The sequence below is a fragment of the Corylus avellana genome, chromosome 9 (assembly GCF_965113065.1).
Source record: "Corylus avellana chromosome 9, dhCorAvel1.hap1.2, whole genome shotgun sequence".
Lineage (NCBI taxonomy): Eukaryota > Viridiplantae > Streptophyta > Magnoliopsida > Fagales > Betulaceae > Corylus > Corylus avellana.
In genome coordinates, this window is record NC_142498.1 from 17,854,978 (window position 1) to 17,872,199 (window position 17,222).

General features: G+C 34.3%; 1 protein-coding gene across 1 annotated transcript; it reads left to right on the forward strand.

Annotated features, from left to right (window-relative positions):
* Positions 1 to 6,615: 6,615 nt before the first annotated feature.
* LOC132190275 (uncharacterized) lies at positions 6,616 to 8,331 on the forward strand. The gene has a single exon (XM_059605214.2). The coding sequence runs from the start codon at positions 6,976 to 6,978 to the stop codon at positions 8,131 to 8,133; it is 1,158 nt and encodes a 385-aa protein (XP_059461197.1). The 5' UTR covers positions 6,616 to 6,975; the 3' UTR covers positions 8,134 to 8,331.
* Positions 8,332 to 17,222: the final 8,891 nt, after the last annotated feature.

A 17,222-nucleotide genomic window follows, 5' to 3' on the forward strand; every position in this document is an offset into this window, starting at 1 on the left:
TGACATGACTCGTGAACTCGACACAAATCTAACATGAAATTAGTAAAATTAGGATTGAAGGGTCTAGCCTTATTTAATTAAATGGATTATATTCGGGTTGACCTATATAATCTTATACTCATAGCCAATATGAGATAGTTAGGACTGACAATTTTTATAAGACTTGTGACGTTGACACAAACCCGACACGAAATTAGTAAATTATAATTGAGGGATCAGGTTACTCTTATGCCTATGATTGAACACGATCTAAACTCGACACGCGAACACAAATTGCTACATCTACTTAGAATCAAGTATCTAAATCAAATATGTAAGTTCTTGTTGGCATAATTCGGTAATCAAAATGGTGACCAAAAGTGCTAAGATTCTTCATCCATGCAAGTACTGTTTGGACGTGAAGAAGTGCTGTTCTGACGCTCGAAGAATTCTATTTTTCTCGAGGGCCTCATCTGCACCCCGTTCGAACGAGATCGATAAACAAGAATTCCAGAGAGCCTCGTCTGCAATCTCGTCTGTATCTCATTCGGACACGCTGCACCAAGAAAGAAAGAAAGCGATGCGTTCCTCGAGTTTGCCTTAGGCCTGTCCAAACGGCCATGTGTTAAAAACACATTCTTGCCGTGTTTTTTATCCTCGTTCGGACGAACTCATTTATCATCCGGACACCGCGTACCTGTAACAATTTTAAATTATCTCAAACTGTGTTCTAGATCTAGGGATTGTGGGGCTATTATAAATACATCTCTATAGGAAGAGATATACGAATTTTAGAACCCTAGAGTTCGTGAGAGGCTATGCTTGAGTGATCAATTGTTGTGAGCCTTATTATTCCTCGTAGATGATTTTGTGTTAGTTTCTATTTGCTTAATTGAAGTCTATTGGAAGGGTCCGGTAAAGGAAAATCATGTTGAAGAAGAATGTGAGCGAGGAGACGAGTTGAATGCTTGTCAATCTTACAGAGTCAAGGTCTTGCAAAGAGTTGTGAGTGTTCCTAGTGTTTGTAATCTTTTGATAGTAATTTTTTGGGTTTGGCTGTCCTGAATAGGTTTTACTTTTAAAGCGTTTTCTAAAAGGTTTCCTCTTTGTCACCAAAATATTTGTGTCTGCGTGATTTACTGCTTGATATATTTTGGTGATTAAATTGTTTATTGCTTTATATTATTAATTCCGCATAAATTATGATAAACAAGTATTTTGGAGTCTTTTTCAAAATAAAAAAAAGTCATTAGTTCATTCCATTAATCCAATTAGTTAAACAAATTAAGCAAACAAGTTGAAGAGAGATATATAGACAGGTAGGCAGAGGCGGCAGATAAAGGTTGGGAAGCATGCATATCCTTGAGATACGATTGTTGACCACAATCATAGATGCTTTCTCTACTGCACTATCTAGCTATATAGAAATGCACGTGGATGATGCTGACCAAATCAAGCAAGGGCCACCTGAGACATGTTTAAATCACAACCAGATCAAGCACTACTCATAATTTATGCAATAATTATAATATCTCCCATAACATTTTATTATATATTAGCAGTATATTCTCTTTTTTCTTGTAAATTTTTGTTAAAGAAGCTTCATATCTACGTTGTGATGTTGAAAAAGGAGGCTTGAGATGCAAGGCTAGCTGAAAGTACTGAGGCACCTGATGAAATTGTGTGGGCAAAGGCTTAATTGGGACCTGGAGGCTCAAGAAGAAAAGAAAAGAAAAGTTGTAGATATGTATATATATATATATTACGTGTGGGATGCGGAAAGGGTAATTAAGAACACGTGCATTTTACGTAAAGGAAACACAAGTAATCACTTGATCCAAAGCCCATGAAAGCTGCCAAAGCTTCAGCTTTACGCTTCGGTCGGGTCTCATTGGGATCATCCTCATTCCTCGGCAAGACATTCTTAATAATTCCTCCATGTAATGAACATCATATGTCATGCAAAAATCAGCCATGAAAATTAAACAAACATATATATATATATATATATATATATATATATATATATATATATATAATTGTCACAAGATTATAATTGTCACATGGAACATAGGTTACAAATCAAGCCTTATCTCATCGGGGTCTTCAAAACCGAACAACCAGGAGAACCAGGTGGAGTGTCCATGTTCTTCAATATTTTTCCATATTCTTAACATTTTTAAGAATCTTTCAGCTGCGGCCGCTTTCGTAAAATGTCACAAAAAATAAAGGAGAAGTGGGCCTTGCGCAAAGGAAGAATGTCCATGACGGTCGTTTGGGCCAAGGCCACTTTTGGTTTAGGGAACACAACAGCTTGCCTACTCCTAAACCAGGCAACAATATCTTCGTTTCAAATAAAATGAAAAATATTTATTTTATGGTTAAGATTTAAAGTTAATGTATTAAATATTGTACATGATTTCACATTATTTATTTTTTTTTTAAAAAAAAAAAAACGTATCAACGGCATTAACTTCATATACACTATTAGATACACTAAGGTTAAATGCAAAAAGCCGAATACTAGTTCTAAATTTCTAAACCATTAAATCAACCTTAGAGCCTTTTGGGGTAAATAGATAAAAATAAACATCATGGTGAGGCTTTCTAAGTTTCCATCCAAAACATACCATTGATCAACCACTTCAATTACGGGGCGGCAATTTAGGTTTATGGGTCAACTTCGTGTCATATATTTCGAGCTTTATATAGGCATACAACAATATGTGTCGAACTTAATTAATCCAACCATTTAATTAAACGAATTAAATCCTTCTAGATTTTGAGGGGATCTCTCTCTTAGTGTGCTCCATCTCTTGCAAACCCAACAAGCTAAACTTCAGAGTCCAGAGGCTTTGGGAACATGGCAAGCCCACTATTCCTATTCAAATCAGTTTTAGCGTAAAGCCCAAAAACAAGGCCAATCTTCAGCAGTATCCGTTGTGAAAAAAACGCTGAAGAATTCAGAATTGAATGAACAAAAGTTATTTTCAATGCAAAAGATGGAGGTGCTGAGTTTTTTTATTTATTATTTATTTCCACTATAGTTTTTCTAAAAAATATATATAAGGGAATATTTTTTATTATTTTTTTTATTTTTTTATGACATGTCCACACAAAAGGGGAAAGTGAGATTCGAACTAGTGACCTCCACTTCATTAAGCATGGTTTTATATCCGGGATTCAAACTAGTGACCTCTACTTTATTAAATATGATCCCATATATAAAGGGAATGTTGGGGCGGTTGAGATCATCGATGCAATATAATATAGAAAATGACAATAACTTGTGTATATAACGTTGGGTACACGAGAGCACTAAGTTGTGAAAAGGGTGGGATGCTTTTTTTTATTATTATTTCTAATATTAGATATGGGTTGGTAAGAATATCAATTATATTTAGTGGCGTCATGTTGTACGTTGTTTGGAGACCCACCACAATTGGTTTCAATTGCTATTTATTTTCTCCAATATATATATATATATATATGTCAATTTGTGCATTATAACTATTTTTTCTTTTGCCGAAATGCATGTGATAAATAATAACACCCTATTAGTTTTTGAAGTGAAAATTGAGTCATTTCGTTTGAATTTTAAAACTAAATGGGCTATAAACAAATATGGAGATGACATCTAGCATTATTCGTGTAAGTTTTGGAGAACGGTGAGAGATACAAGAGACGTCTAACATTACTTAATATATAATACGACAATAGACAAAAGAGAATATGAGTTTATTCTGGGATGTGGAAAAGAAGCACATGATTCCAAGGAAATATGGGAGTAAGAAACTGCAGCCAAAGTGAAAGGATTATTTATATGTGGGATTTGCTAGAAAACGACGAGGGATTGAGGGATTACATCTTATGTAGTGTACATAAAGATTACGTATTCGAATCTCTCTTCCATAATTAGGATAAGTGTTATAAAATATATGTAGCTCGACCAGTCAGCAACTAAAACCCCTTGTCTCCCAGCAAGCCCTAATTCACTTCACACACACACATATATATATATATATATATATATATATATATGAAGGATGGGGGATTAAAAAAAATATTTATTTATTTATATGAAGGATGGGATTGAAAGACACCAATTAAAACGGTACAAGTATGGGTGACCGTGTTATATAGTTTATTTTTAATAAATATTTTATATTAGGTATGGAAGACGCGTGAGAAAGTTCTATTCGGATCTTTTGGGCTCTTGATTCGCCGATCTCGCTTAGTAGGGCAGACCAATAGCCATTAATTCAAGATAATCAAATAAATAAATAAAACAAACTACCCATGACAAGACCACAACCACCATGGTCCATATATACGTTGTTGGCCGGATTTGATATTACTAATTTAGTTAGATTAACTGATATAATTAAGGATGATTTTAAAAACAAAGAGACCATATATATCAATTGTTTAATTATTTCCATATATATATGGCTGGCTTGAATAATCATCAAAGTTATTTTCTATAATCCATTGAAAAAAAGAGTGAATTAAAATGGAAAATAGAAGCATTTTGAAGATAATGTAGCTATTGCAATGTAACATATGTACAACCATCTAATAATTAAGCACGTACTTTAGTCTTTTGTCTCAAAACATTTCTTCAAACACATTATCTTAATAATTAGAGAAAAACTATTTAGTTAATTGTTATACGGCCGTTATACAATTGAGAAGTTTGGAATAGACATAGTAATAAAAATTAGCCATTGATTTTTCTGTTTAACAAATTCTTGTTGCTCTAAATGCTGATTTTCATTGTCATATGCCAATATGCCATCCTAGTTATATGGTAGTATGCTAATAATTACTAGCTCTCATGTTAGATTGTTAAAGTAATAGTGAGAATAATGGTTAAATAATTGATTTTTGTCTGCTTTATTAATTTAAATTTAAGAGTAAGTAGTAACTTAACAAGAAGTTAGTAATTTGATTAAAAAAATTAAAACTCTTAATAACTACTAATTAATATTTTCAATATTAAGAGAGGATGAGACTTCTAATTAATTTGTAAGTCTCATTCTCGTTCCAAACAAAAATATTTTAGTGTAATGTTATTTAGTATACTATTATACCTTAATTATACAATTTAATGATATGGTAATAAAAATCAACCATTAAATTAGTAAACAAAAAAAAAAAACTGATTTTTATATATTGTCACATTATCCTAAATGTATGGCAGTTTTATAGTAATATACCAGATAGTATTACTCAATATTCTAACTCTACTAATGGATTCTGCACTTGCAAGTTGCAAACAACCATTCTTCCTTCCCTTAATCGTTTTTCTACTACTATTATTATTATTATTATTATTATTATTATTATTATTATTATTATTGTCGTTGTTGTTGTTTTCTTGGATGAAAGGGAGAGGGACCATGAGTTGATATGTAGTGCCAATTTTAGGACCCAAATTTCCTAATTGTAAGCTGACCACCAGACATTAAAATAATGAGTAACATCACACCGGAACATTTGTTATCATAACAATTTACAAGAAGGAATTTGAAAATGAAGAAAAAGAAAAAGAAAAAGAGAGATGGATGATACTAATTCAATATTAGATTTGAAAAAGAGATAGATGAGAAATGGAGAAACTAATATGCATGCCTAGCTCTAACTTAGGGTTAAATACTCTTTTGGTACTTAGGTTTTAATGTCTTTAATTTTTTTGTTTCACCTAGGTTTCATTTTGTATCATAAATAATACCTAAGTTTTGGCTAAATATTGAAATGGTATCTCGGTTCATCTTCCGTTAATAAAACTAACAGATTTTCATCATTTTTTGCAATTAGGGGTGGCTTCGGCTACCCCTAATTACATTTTGAGGTGAGAAATCTGTTAGTTTTATTAACGAAATATAGACGGAGGTATCATTTCCGTATTTAGTCATAACTTAAATATCATCTATAATACAAAATGAAACACAAGTGAAAAAAAAAATAAAGGCGTTAAAACGCAAATACCAAAAAAAAAAAAAAAAAAAATGAAAGCATAGCAGTTCTGTAACCTATAACATGTACACTAGCTATATATAGTAGCTACCTTATGAAAAGTAATTAATTTAGAGTTTAATAGAATATTAATTAATATACCAACCTTGTATTTTTCATATACCAAGTGCGTAAAATCTGTTATCAACCGATATGATCATATATATTTTATTTAGTTTTAGTGCGCACTTAAGATTCTTAATTCTTTCTCATATTAACAGTCGCTGATGTGTTTTGTTAATTAACCTCATGTTCTTCCCAATTTAGCTCTACTTAGCTAGCTACCTAGCCCACCTTCTCTTACTTTATTAATTATATATACTATATATATATATATATATATATTTTTTTTTTTTCCTTTTCCGAATAATTATTTTTTTGTTTTTGTTTTTGTTATTTAGTTATATATATATTGGCCTAGTATTTGCAAACTTAAATCTCCCATCGATCCTTTTCTCCCTTTCACACTCATAACATATTAGCCGACCCTATCTCTCACTCTCTCTCTCTCTCTTTCATTCACTTTGAGTTTGACCCGTTGCCAGCCACCGGCAGCTATTTTCTCTCTACTCGAATGGCTACCCCACCCTGCACTCTCTCTATGAGGATCCTCTAAATGTTGAGCCCTCTTTTTCTGAGCAGAAAGGTTAAATAACCTTTCATAATTTTTCTCTCTCTTTCTCCTTTCCTACTCTGAAACCCTAGTTCACAACATATAGGAAAAGAAAGCTACAAAAAAGAAAAAGAAAAGCAACAGATCTCTCCAAACCCTTCTCCCCTTCATCTCCAAATGATCATCACTAAGATCTCCATGCATATTCTCTCTTCTTTTTATACCAACTGAAAGACAAGTAAAGGATTTGCTTCCATTTCAGATCCACCCTTGAAAGATATCGTAAAGCTGCTAGCTCTACATTAATTTCCAGGTTCCTTTTTTCTTTTCCCTTTTCTTTCAGTCGTTTATTTAATTTTCAAGCTATGGATTCTGGTGGTAGTGGAAGTATGCAATCTTCTAGCGGTGGTGAAGAAGAATATGACTCATCTGCCCCGCCCTTCTTCAATAATCCTCCTCCTACCCACTTCGGCTCCATCTCATCAAATCCACGCCCTTCATTTTTCTATCAACACCAGCCCAATTTGTTTGATCTTTCACCTAATTATCTCCACGTTCTCTCTCAAACCCAACCAAATCATTCAAGTCCCAATTCCGCCGACCTTGCCTCGTTGAACAAATTATCTACCTCCAGCTCGGCGGCTCCTCCGGAGCCTAACCACGGCTCGATGCTGCACAATGGTGCACGAGCCGCAACGCAACGCAACTCCAAGAAGCGGACTAGAGCTACAAGGCGAGCACCCACCACCGTTCTCACCACCGACACCACGAATTTCAGGGCAATGGTGCAAGAATTCACTGGGATTCCCTCGCCGCCTTTCTCCGGCGGCTCGCCCTACTCCCGCCGGCTCGATCTATTCGGCAGCGGCTCGAGCTTCCGGTCCTCCGGTCATTTGGAAGCGTTGGGGGGAGGATCATCATCAGCTCTTTACCCTTTACGTCCTTCACCTCAAAAGGTACTCCAGCCGCCATCGCCGTTTCTCATGTCTTCCTCTTCTTCTTCTTCTTCCTCATTGTTGAACAACGCCATGGTTGATGCTACAAATGTTGGTAATTCGACAACCTTAAATAACTACCACCAACTGCCGTCTAATCTTGGCCTTCCCCGGCAGCCTCAAAACATGCTAAACATGCAAAACCAAATTCTCACATTCCAGTCGTCGTCGTCGTCGTCTCTTCCGCAGCCGAGTATTCCCGGCGGATTTGGTGCGCCGTCGCCTGGAAGTTTAGCCTTGCCATCCCTTGAGGAATTAGGTATGAGCCACGGACATGCCAATCTGAACCTCGGTGGAGGAGGGCTACCAATTAATCACGGAGCTGGATCCAATGGTGGAAGATCGAGCCAAGAGCATTTGAGGCCGTTGGATGGGAATTACGGCAATTCGCCGCGGGTCGGTGGCTGTAAGTTGAATTATTCGGCATCTTCATCAACGGATTTTAACGTCCACGACAAGTCTTTGGAGAATGTGTCTGGTAGTAGGGGTGACGGTACCGTTGATTCATGGCTTTGTCATTCAGGTTAAATTGATCAAATGATCGAAACTATAACACGTGTACGTACCACACGAATCGCCGTGTTTAAGTACATTATGATGAAGAGGGTTTTGCCGCAGCCATACAACACAGCGGCGGCCGGCAGCGCCGGTGGTGGTGGTGGTGAAGATGATGAATATCTTAGCTTCTTATATTAATTAATTAGTGATCACCACGCCTTAGCCACTTTTCGGCATCAATGTTAATCTGTTTTTATATATATATATGTTTCTTTTCATCTTTTTTCATATTAAACAACTATGAACAAGTAATTAGTCAAAAATGTGAGGCGTCATGCATATTATTTTAATTATATCGTGATATATTATGCTCTTTTATTGATCCGTAATTGAGATTAGACATATCCCATAGGGAGATTAATCAGAAAACTCTTTAGTTTTCCTTAATTTTCAATCGATTTTCTTTACCTTTTGAATGGATTTACATGTTGTAGCAGCTGTAAGATTTCTGAATTAGCAAAGTTTCTTCCTCGTACTTTATGTATGAAAAAGAGAAATGGGCGGGTGATCAGGCCGTGCATTAAAAAGAGTTGATATTTGCAAATCTACGTATCATTATCACACGTACATGTATGTACACTCGAGCTAGCTCCAAGGTCTCTATCCTTTGGGAAAAGAGTTGTGCTAATCAAGATTCAAGCGTGGTCCATGCTCCATATATAATCCATATGCTTTTCTTTCTTCCTCAGCTGCTATAGCTGTTAGTACGGCCCTTGGCTTTCTTTTTAATGGCAAAATCCTAATTAATTAATACTGTTGTGCCCACTCCCTTTTTTTTTTTTTTTTTTTTTTTTGGTGCTAGAACAGAAATCACTAGCCATATGGTTTGTAAAATTTTTGTTTACAATACAAATGTCCTTAATTATTTATAAATAGGCTTTTTTGGGGGGAGGTATATAATTATAGTAATTATCGGGGGAAAATGCAGTTTACTCCTATGAAGTTTCAAGGGTTTTTTAATTTTAACTCTAAAATTCAAAAATTGGTAATTTACTCATCTGAAATTTCAAAAATTGGCAATTTAAACCTTCCGTTACTAATTTTGTTAAATTGGATGGAAATTTTTTTGAAAAAGCCTAAGAGTAATGATGTAATTTCATAGATTTTCGTCCATTTAGACAGAAAAATTAAACGGAGAATTTAAATTGTCAATTTTTGAAACTTCAGGGAGTAGATTGTCAATTTTTGAACTTTAGGGTTAAAATTGAAAAACTCCTAAAACTTCAAGAGCAGTAAACTACATTTTTCCCTATTGTCTTATATCGTTTTTAACTGCTAAGTTGGACAGAATTAATTATTTAGCGTCTATTTTCTATTTCCATGGTATATAACTAAAAGCCCTAGCTAGGAGATCTTGTGTGCTACAAGCCTACACGTACGATATCTTCCATAATACATATCGTTTATTTTGATTTACAAGTACTATGGAAGATAAGTGGAGCGATTTGTGGCCACAATAGGAGAATCCCTACCTGCCGCAATCATAACATACAAGTTGATTGATTTCTAGTACTACAACATTATTACAAAATGACGCAATAATTAATCAAAATTTAATTTAATTATTTAGTGATTAATAAAGTAAATATCACTTAACCGTATGTATTAGTTTGAAAAGAAATTGTAGTTTTAGCAACCATTTTAATTCTGTACTGAACAGATTAATTGAACTCTTAATTATTTTCTATTTTTTTATATTTTCCATTTGAGATTTTAAAATATTTAACCACCCCACTATAGACCTTTTTTTTTTTTTTTTTTTAAGAAAAACTCATTTTCTTTTATTATTCAGAAACTTTCTCAGCAAGTACAGACTCCTGAATACACTGGGGAAAACCCTTAATCCAAAGCTCTTCGTCTGTTAAGACTAAAACATGTTTAGCTAAGAGGTGTGCAGTTACATTAGCTTGCCGGGTAACATGATTCACCCTCCACCCCACTATAGACCTGCCCAGGCGAGACTCTCTCTCTCTCTCTCTCTCTATATATATATATATATATATATATATATATTCAGCTTGAGACAAGAATATCATTTTCCTTCAAAGATTAAAAAAAAAAAAACCTGCAATATTGTATAGAGACTAAAAGACAATACAAAGATTCAATCCGCACAAGATCATTGAATACCATTAGCGGTAAGATTGTGATCCACACATGCAAATTATTCACTTTCTAGATAAAGAATATAATTCCTTCCTTGAAAGTTATATATATATATATATATATATATATACAGTTTATTCGGTGCTAGGCATTGGTTGATCAACAGAGGCTTTCCAAAATAAGTGTACGGATTAATCATACAATTAATAATTAATAAAATAGCAGGCTGGACTAACTAAAAGTCGATGGAAATTGTTTTTATTTTTATAAATAAATATTGAATGGGGAGAGAGGTCACTTTGTGTTACTAATTGTTACAATTAAATTAATAATTTCATTAAGCATGAGAATTAATTAGGTAAATGATATTAAAAGGAAAGGAAAGAAATATTAATTAATTAATTATATAAATAATATATCCAAGAAGAAACATGATGATGAGGAGGAGGACATATTATTATCCATCGGATTTTGAGGGATGATGACACATTGAGAGGATGTGGTGACATGTGAATACCCTCTTTCTCCTTCGGAATATCGTGGTGGCCCCATGCCAGAGAATAATCTGGTTTTTTGCAATGATGAATCCTTTCTATCTCTATCTTCTTCCCTCATTCGCTTGTCCTCGACCTCATGTGCGGACATCAAAAACACTGGTCTCAAAAAGGGAATGATCTGAGGCTAAAACTGGCAACTTCATATGCCAGTTCTAACTAGCATCGGCATCGGCATCGGCATCCAGGGCATGCATGTATGCGAATGCCTGAGCAAATTATATTATAATATTATACATACATGATACATCCATTCATATATATTTTTCGGCCATCGGTACTCTAATAATAATTATTACTCTCTATTTTTTTAATTCTACTTATTCGATTACTGTTGAGTTGATTGCCTTTTTTTCTTCCCACTTTTACTATTTCTTTATTTTCGTCGTTTTAAATGATTTAGTTTACGTAAGCGATGATGAAAGTATATGGCATGCTGACGCAACTGGGTCTTCCAAGACTCGAACCAGATCCCCCGTGAATCGGCTTTCTTTTCATTTTTTCTAAAATTTATCAAATCAGAATTATTTTTTTTCTTCTTTATTTAATTACACTTTACAATGTAAGTTCTTAACGTACTCTCACCTTTTTTACAAAACATTTTGCTTTAAAATAATAAATATAGAAGATAAAGTGATACTTAATACAGTGAATAACATTGTGACTTACCTAAATGCTTGGTTTACATTTACGCCTTTTTTCTTCTATTGATTTTGTATCTTTTTTCGTTTTTTATAAGAAAAGCAATTCATGTTCATGTGTCAGGTTCAGATCATGTCAAGACATGAATATAAGATATACTAAATCAATCATAACTCAACCCATTTAATTAAAACAGGTTTAACTATTCAACTCTAACCTTCTAATTCTGTATTGGATTCAGGTCGGATTTGAATTTTGTCAAGGTATAAGTATAAGATTATATAGGTTAACTCTAACCCTACCCATTTAATTAAGCAAGTTAAACTCCTCAACCCTAATCTAATTTTGTGTTGGGTTCATCTCGAGTTCCAAGATCGTGTGAAAAATTGTCTGTCATAATTTTTCATATCCTATTTTAGACTTTATTTCATTTTTCTACTTTTGTAATTAATTTTTTTTTTCATTTCATTAGAATTCAATTACACTTAACCGCATTTTATTCTGTTGAATCAATCGGCATAATCAATGTAAAAAAAATTAGTTACGAAATTAAATCATTTCATATTAATAGCCTGTGTACTTGCTCGTGTGAGAGCTAGATTTGCCTCAGTTCAAGGGAATAAGCAAAAAGTGATTCATAGCAACTTATTACAGCCGTGTGTACAGAGTTTGGACCTTAAGCAATTAATTAAGAGGCCATGCCTAATAAATGGGTTGCTTTATTTAAAGTCTCTATCCTATTGATGAAGTTAGGCAATTCCATTGGAGAAGCTATTACCTTGGGAAGATCCCCCAAAGCCACATGTGGAAAATTTTATTAATAAAAAAATGTTAGGTATATCAAATCTTTTTATTAAGATATGGGTATCAAAATAATGTGAAGTTTATTTAATATTCATCTCTTAATATAAATTTTATACCACTAGCATTTATATTTATTCATTAGGATAAGCTTTAAGTTAGGTTCTTAAGATATGCTTATAAATTATGATCTTAATGAGAAACCCTAAGCCCCCCTCCAGAGCGCTACCGCCTCAGGGGAGGAGGGTTGCCCGTTGCCTGCATCCCTCCTCCCTTCCTTGCTTCCCGATTTTTGTTTTAGGTTTGTTTCTGTCTTTGATGTTTTCTGTTATGTTGTGCTTGTGTTATCTCTCGGTGGGTACTGTTTTTGGGGGTTTTCACTCAAACTCTCCCCTTCCCTGTTTGTTTGTGTGTGCCGTCAATCTCCTCCGCGCTCGCTTCACTGCTCACCGCTCGCTGTCGGGTCTTTTCACGCGCCCCTCCCACGACAAGCTTTTTGTGCCACCTTCTGCAGCGGTTTCCGGCCAGCTTGCGATCGGCCTCCTCCGGCTGCCGTCACCCGCTTTGAGTGTTTTTCGTATTTATTTTCCTGTTTTTTTGTTTTGTATTTCCTTTGAGTTCCCCTGTATTTAGTTTTATTTGCTGTAATTTCTTTTCATGCATTAATTTTATTGTTCCCTTTATTTTCCTGTATGGTTTTATTTATACTTGTAATAAGGCTTTCTCCTCCTGCTTTGTTGCGCCCGTTTGCTGCCCGATATTACTAGTCCAAACCTTTGGGTTGTAGATGTAAAATTTATCCTGGCTTTCGAGTCGAGGAGGATGAGTATCGGCTTGTGGGTTTTGCTCTCAAGGCCGAGGAATAAGTATCGGCTTGGGGGTTTTGTTCTCAAGGCTGAGGAATAAGCGCTACCTATGCATTAGATGGTGTCTGTTTGATGCAGATCTGAGTTTTCAACCTGATATTTAGTCATAGGTTAGTGGATGCTGTGTTTTAGTTGATTTGATCTGTTGTTGATGACTGTATCTTTAGCTTCGACTATGATTTATTTCAGGGCTTTTTACTCTGTTTGTAAGAACTTTAGGCTCGCAACTTTTATCAATGAATGAGTATGATATGTTTCAAAAAAAAAAAAAAAAAATTATGATCTTAATTACTTGTGGTCATGTGAAAATAGACTTAGCAACATTCACGTATATCATTAAAAGCAAAAACTTAGCAACGTTCAGCATTACAATATCAGTGACACATCTTCTATATGAATCACTTCATCTCCTACATAAAGTGCTAGCTTTGGGAGCATGTGAGCGACTCAATTGGCCTCCTGTCGTACATGGACCCCATTGTTGGAAAGAGTTCAGCAAAATTCCAGTTTCCAACTACTGGGGAAATCGTTTTTGCTTTGATTACACATTGATCAGTGAGATGATCATGATCGATCCCATGCTGGTTTATTTCAGTATAATTTATTGATCGAGTACCAATTGTTGGCTAAGATCATGAGGACTTTTCACAAATTCGATATCAATGCACCTTTTAATATTATGGTCAATATCTCTCTCCCAATCCCTTTTCTATCTTCTCTCTCCTTCTTTGGTGGGTACAAAAATCTCTCCCGAGGCTTTAAAATTCAGAAAGATTTCGTTTCTTAGAGACATGAAGACATTATCTTTGTCTACCTCAGTGGGTGTTGTGTGATTTTCAGGAACCCCACATGTCCCCCACTTCAATTTCCTTTTTGATGAATGAGCTACAAGATAAAATATGTTCATTATCAGCAGCCATTGAGAATGAGATGCCATATATATATGTTTCCTCGTCCAAGGGTTACCCTTATATCTGGAAATTTTTGTACAAGTATACACAGGCTGAGGCTACAGCATGATGACTGATAGATGGTCTTTTCTCCCCTTTGTTTACAAAGTTGTGGGGTTAAATTCCTCCAAAAAAAAAAAACACAGAAAACAAGCTTGCATGGATGGCCTACATTTAAATTATTAGAATATATATATTTGCCAACATTATTCATTCAAGCTTACACCATAACAAATTACAAAAGTAAATTCTCGACATAATTAGGTCTAAATCTATAGACATAATGGATCATACAGTCATACAGATTCAATGACTAAATTTTTAAAAAAGTTTTACTAGAGAAGAATAAGAGACTCTCACTCACTTGATTTGACAGCATTAACTATTTGGAGCGCCCCACCCTCCAAAACATTGAAACAATGTGTCCAAAACACACGTCGGCGTAGAAAACACCCAAAGCTTAAGCTACAACTCGTTCTAGAGTCCCCTCCATAGCCATATATACTTTTAAAAAAGTTTGTTGCTACTTGCCATGGACTTGATTGGACTGAGATTTTACCATTTGTAAAGTTTGAAAAAATAAATAAATAAAAGGGTCAATAAACGATGAGTAAAATGACCAAAAAACCAATAAAAGGTTAGATTTTTTAACAAAAATTTTCGGAGTCAGGGCCCCCGCAGCCCCCGCGGATGTTTCCGTGCTTTTTATTGTTTTGTGAATGCATGCATATACTTTATCATCATATTATGTTTACTTTTTGGTCCGCAAGGAAAAATTACGAGGATTTTTCTGCTCCGACAATTTAGGCGCGAGAATTTGAGAAAACTAATTCTGATTGTGTGTAGGGATTGAAGGAGATAGATGGAAATTAGAGTTTAAAGGGAAGACAAAATTACCAACACTTTTGGTAGAAGGTGGGGATCATAGAGAGAGAGAGAGAGAGAGAGAGAGACAGAGAGACAGAGAGAAGTGCTGAAATCCCTCAAAGCTTCACATGCAGAAGATTGTGAAATTTATTTATCAGTACTCTCACTCTACACAATTTATACATGCAGGAATGTAATAATGATCAAACGATGTTAGGAATTCTATGTATGTGTGGCCAGGAAAAGAAAAGAAAAGAAAAAACTTGGCCCCGTATTTAGGGTTTTTGAAAATTGTAAAAGATTATTTCGTTTGGTTGCATTTAAGTAGAGGGAATTCAGATACCTAAGAGAACGTGGATTCCCTCCAAACCCCATTTTGCTGAGAATATGGATTCTCTCCTATAGACGTGAAAATCCAAATTTTCTTGGCTTTGAAAATATTTTCTTTCTTTTAAATAACTAGAATGCACACATCTCATACGTTTTTATTAATACCGGGCTAAAACTTTCTCATTTGTGCGTTAAACCGCAAAAAAATTGTAATACAAAAGTTAGAGTAAGTAATAATTTTGTTATAATTATTCTTTTTAATGCCATTTTTTGGATTTGATCGATTGTGACTATTTGTAAAATTTGAGAATATAAAGTGTCATTATTTATTCCACCAAAGTTGGAAATAAATGTAAAATCTGTATTTAAGAATGGGTCACCGGCCATTTTATTCCACAACAAATAGAAATGAACATATTGTATTTGGTTATAATGAAAAATAAAGAAAATAAGTCTAATAGTATAACTATTTATATACTGGGAAATGAAAGAAAAACCATTAATTTTTCTATCATTTTTGTTTAATTTTTAAATAATTATGTATCAAACTGCCACTTTTTTTTTTTTTCTTTTTTTTAATTGAAAGAGGGAAAATGACTACAAGGGAGGATCTTTCCCATTTCTGATCTGAATGAAAGAGAGAATAGGTGATCTTGTGAGAATGCTTTCAAAAACAAGATGGGAAGCGGCCCATTTAGCTTGAGCATGCATGTGCCCGAAAGTTGGCATTATGAGATACCTTCAAAGCATTCCAGCTTTGAAAGAGAGCAAAAACTACACTAATATCAGAAATACAGTTAGCAAAATTCCAAGAAGAGCAGAGAGAAGGGTTGTTAATAGTTAACACCACTAGGAGAGCGTCTCTTTCCAAAAAAAGAAAATTACAACCAAAAGAAGCTGCCACTTGAAGATAGAAACATAGAGATAGTTTAGAAAAAACAAATAATTCCTATAGGATTAAGCCAAATATGAGAATCTAATATTTTCAAAAACCCTACTAGGTTTTTAATCATTCCCAATTGTGAAAATACTAACCCCTCAAATTTTAGATTCTCAAGCATCACATTCTTAAGAATGTGAATGCTATTGGAAATGTTAATTTCCACAAACCTAACACCATGCATGCCAGGGTCTCTCTCTTTTTTGGGCTTGATAAACAATTAAAAACACTAATTAATATAAAAATTTAAGAGTATAAATTAATTTGGACTTATCAATATGATATTATTATTAGTAACGTAATTTTTTCACTAGTCTTAAGCCGCTTAATTGCTTAGTCACACCTACCAGTCCACGTAAATTATTCCATCACCCCTACATCATTCTAGCTAGCTCTTTTTTTCTCCTTTTTTTTTCTTATCTCATTTCCATATCTTCCACCAACATAGGATATTAATTTTGAGAAATGTTAACATGACAATGTTTCTCAACTTTTATTTTTCTTTTTTAACGATAGTTAATCTAAAGACCAATTAATAAAGCTTATACATCATCCTAATAAAATAAAAGTGAGACGTAGTATGATTTTCTTAGCATTTTTCTAATCTTAATGTGAAATAGATAATTTATAACTTTTTCTTCTATGGAGGAAATATCAGAGATTAAAAAAATCCTTATTATTATTATTATTATTATTATTTTTAATAAATAAATGAATTCAAACTTCTCAAGTGAAAAGAAAATTGCACGAGGGTGCAATTAATTGAGCGACAGGGAATTACTTACAGTGATATGACGCACAAAGCGACGTCAGAAGCACTTCACGCCTTGAATTCTGCAGATGAACGGGGGCTCTTAACCTGGAAAGGGGCGGGAAAGACGGAGGGGGGATGAAACACGTGTACGGCGGGAAGGGTATCCCACGTGGGAAGAGTGGCATTGATTGCTAGCTGTCTAATGATGGTTGGCTGGCTCCACCTCAAGTCTATGGCGGTGATTCTCTC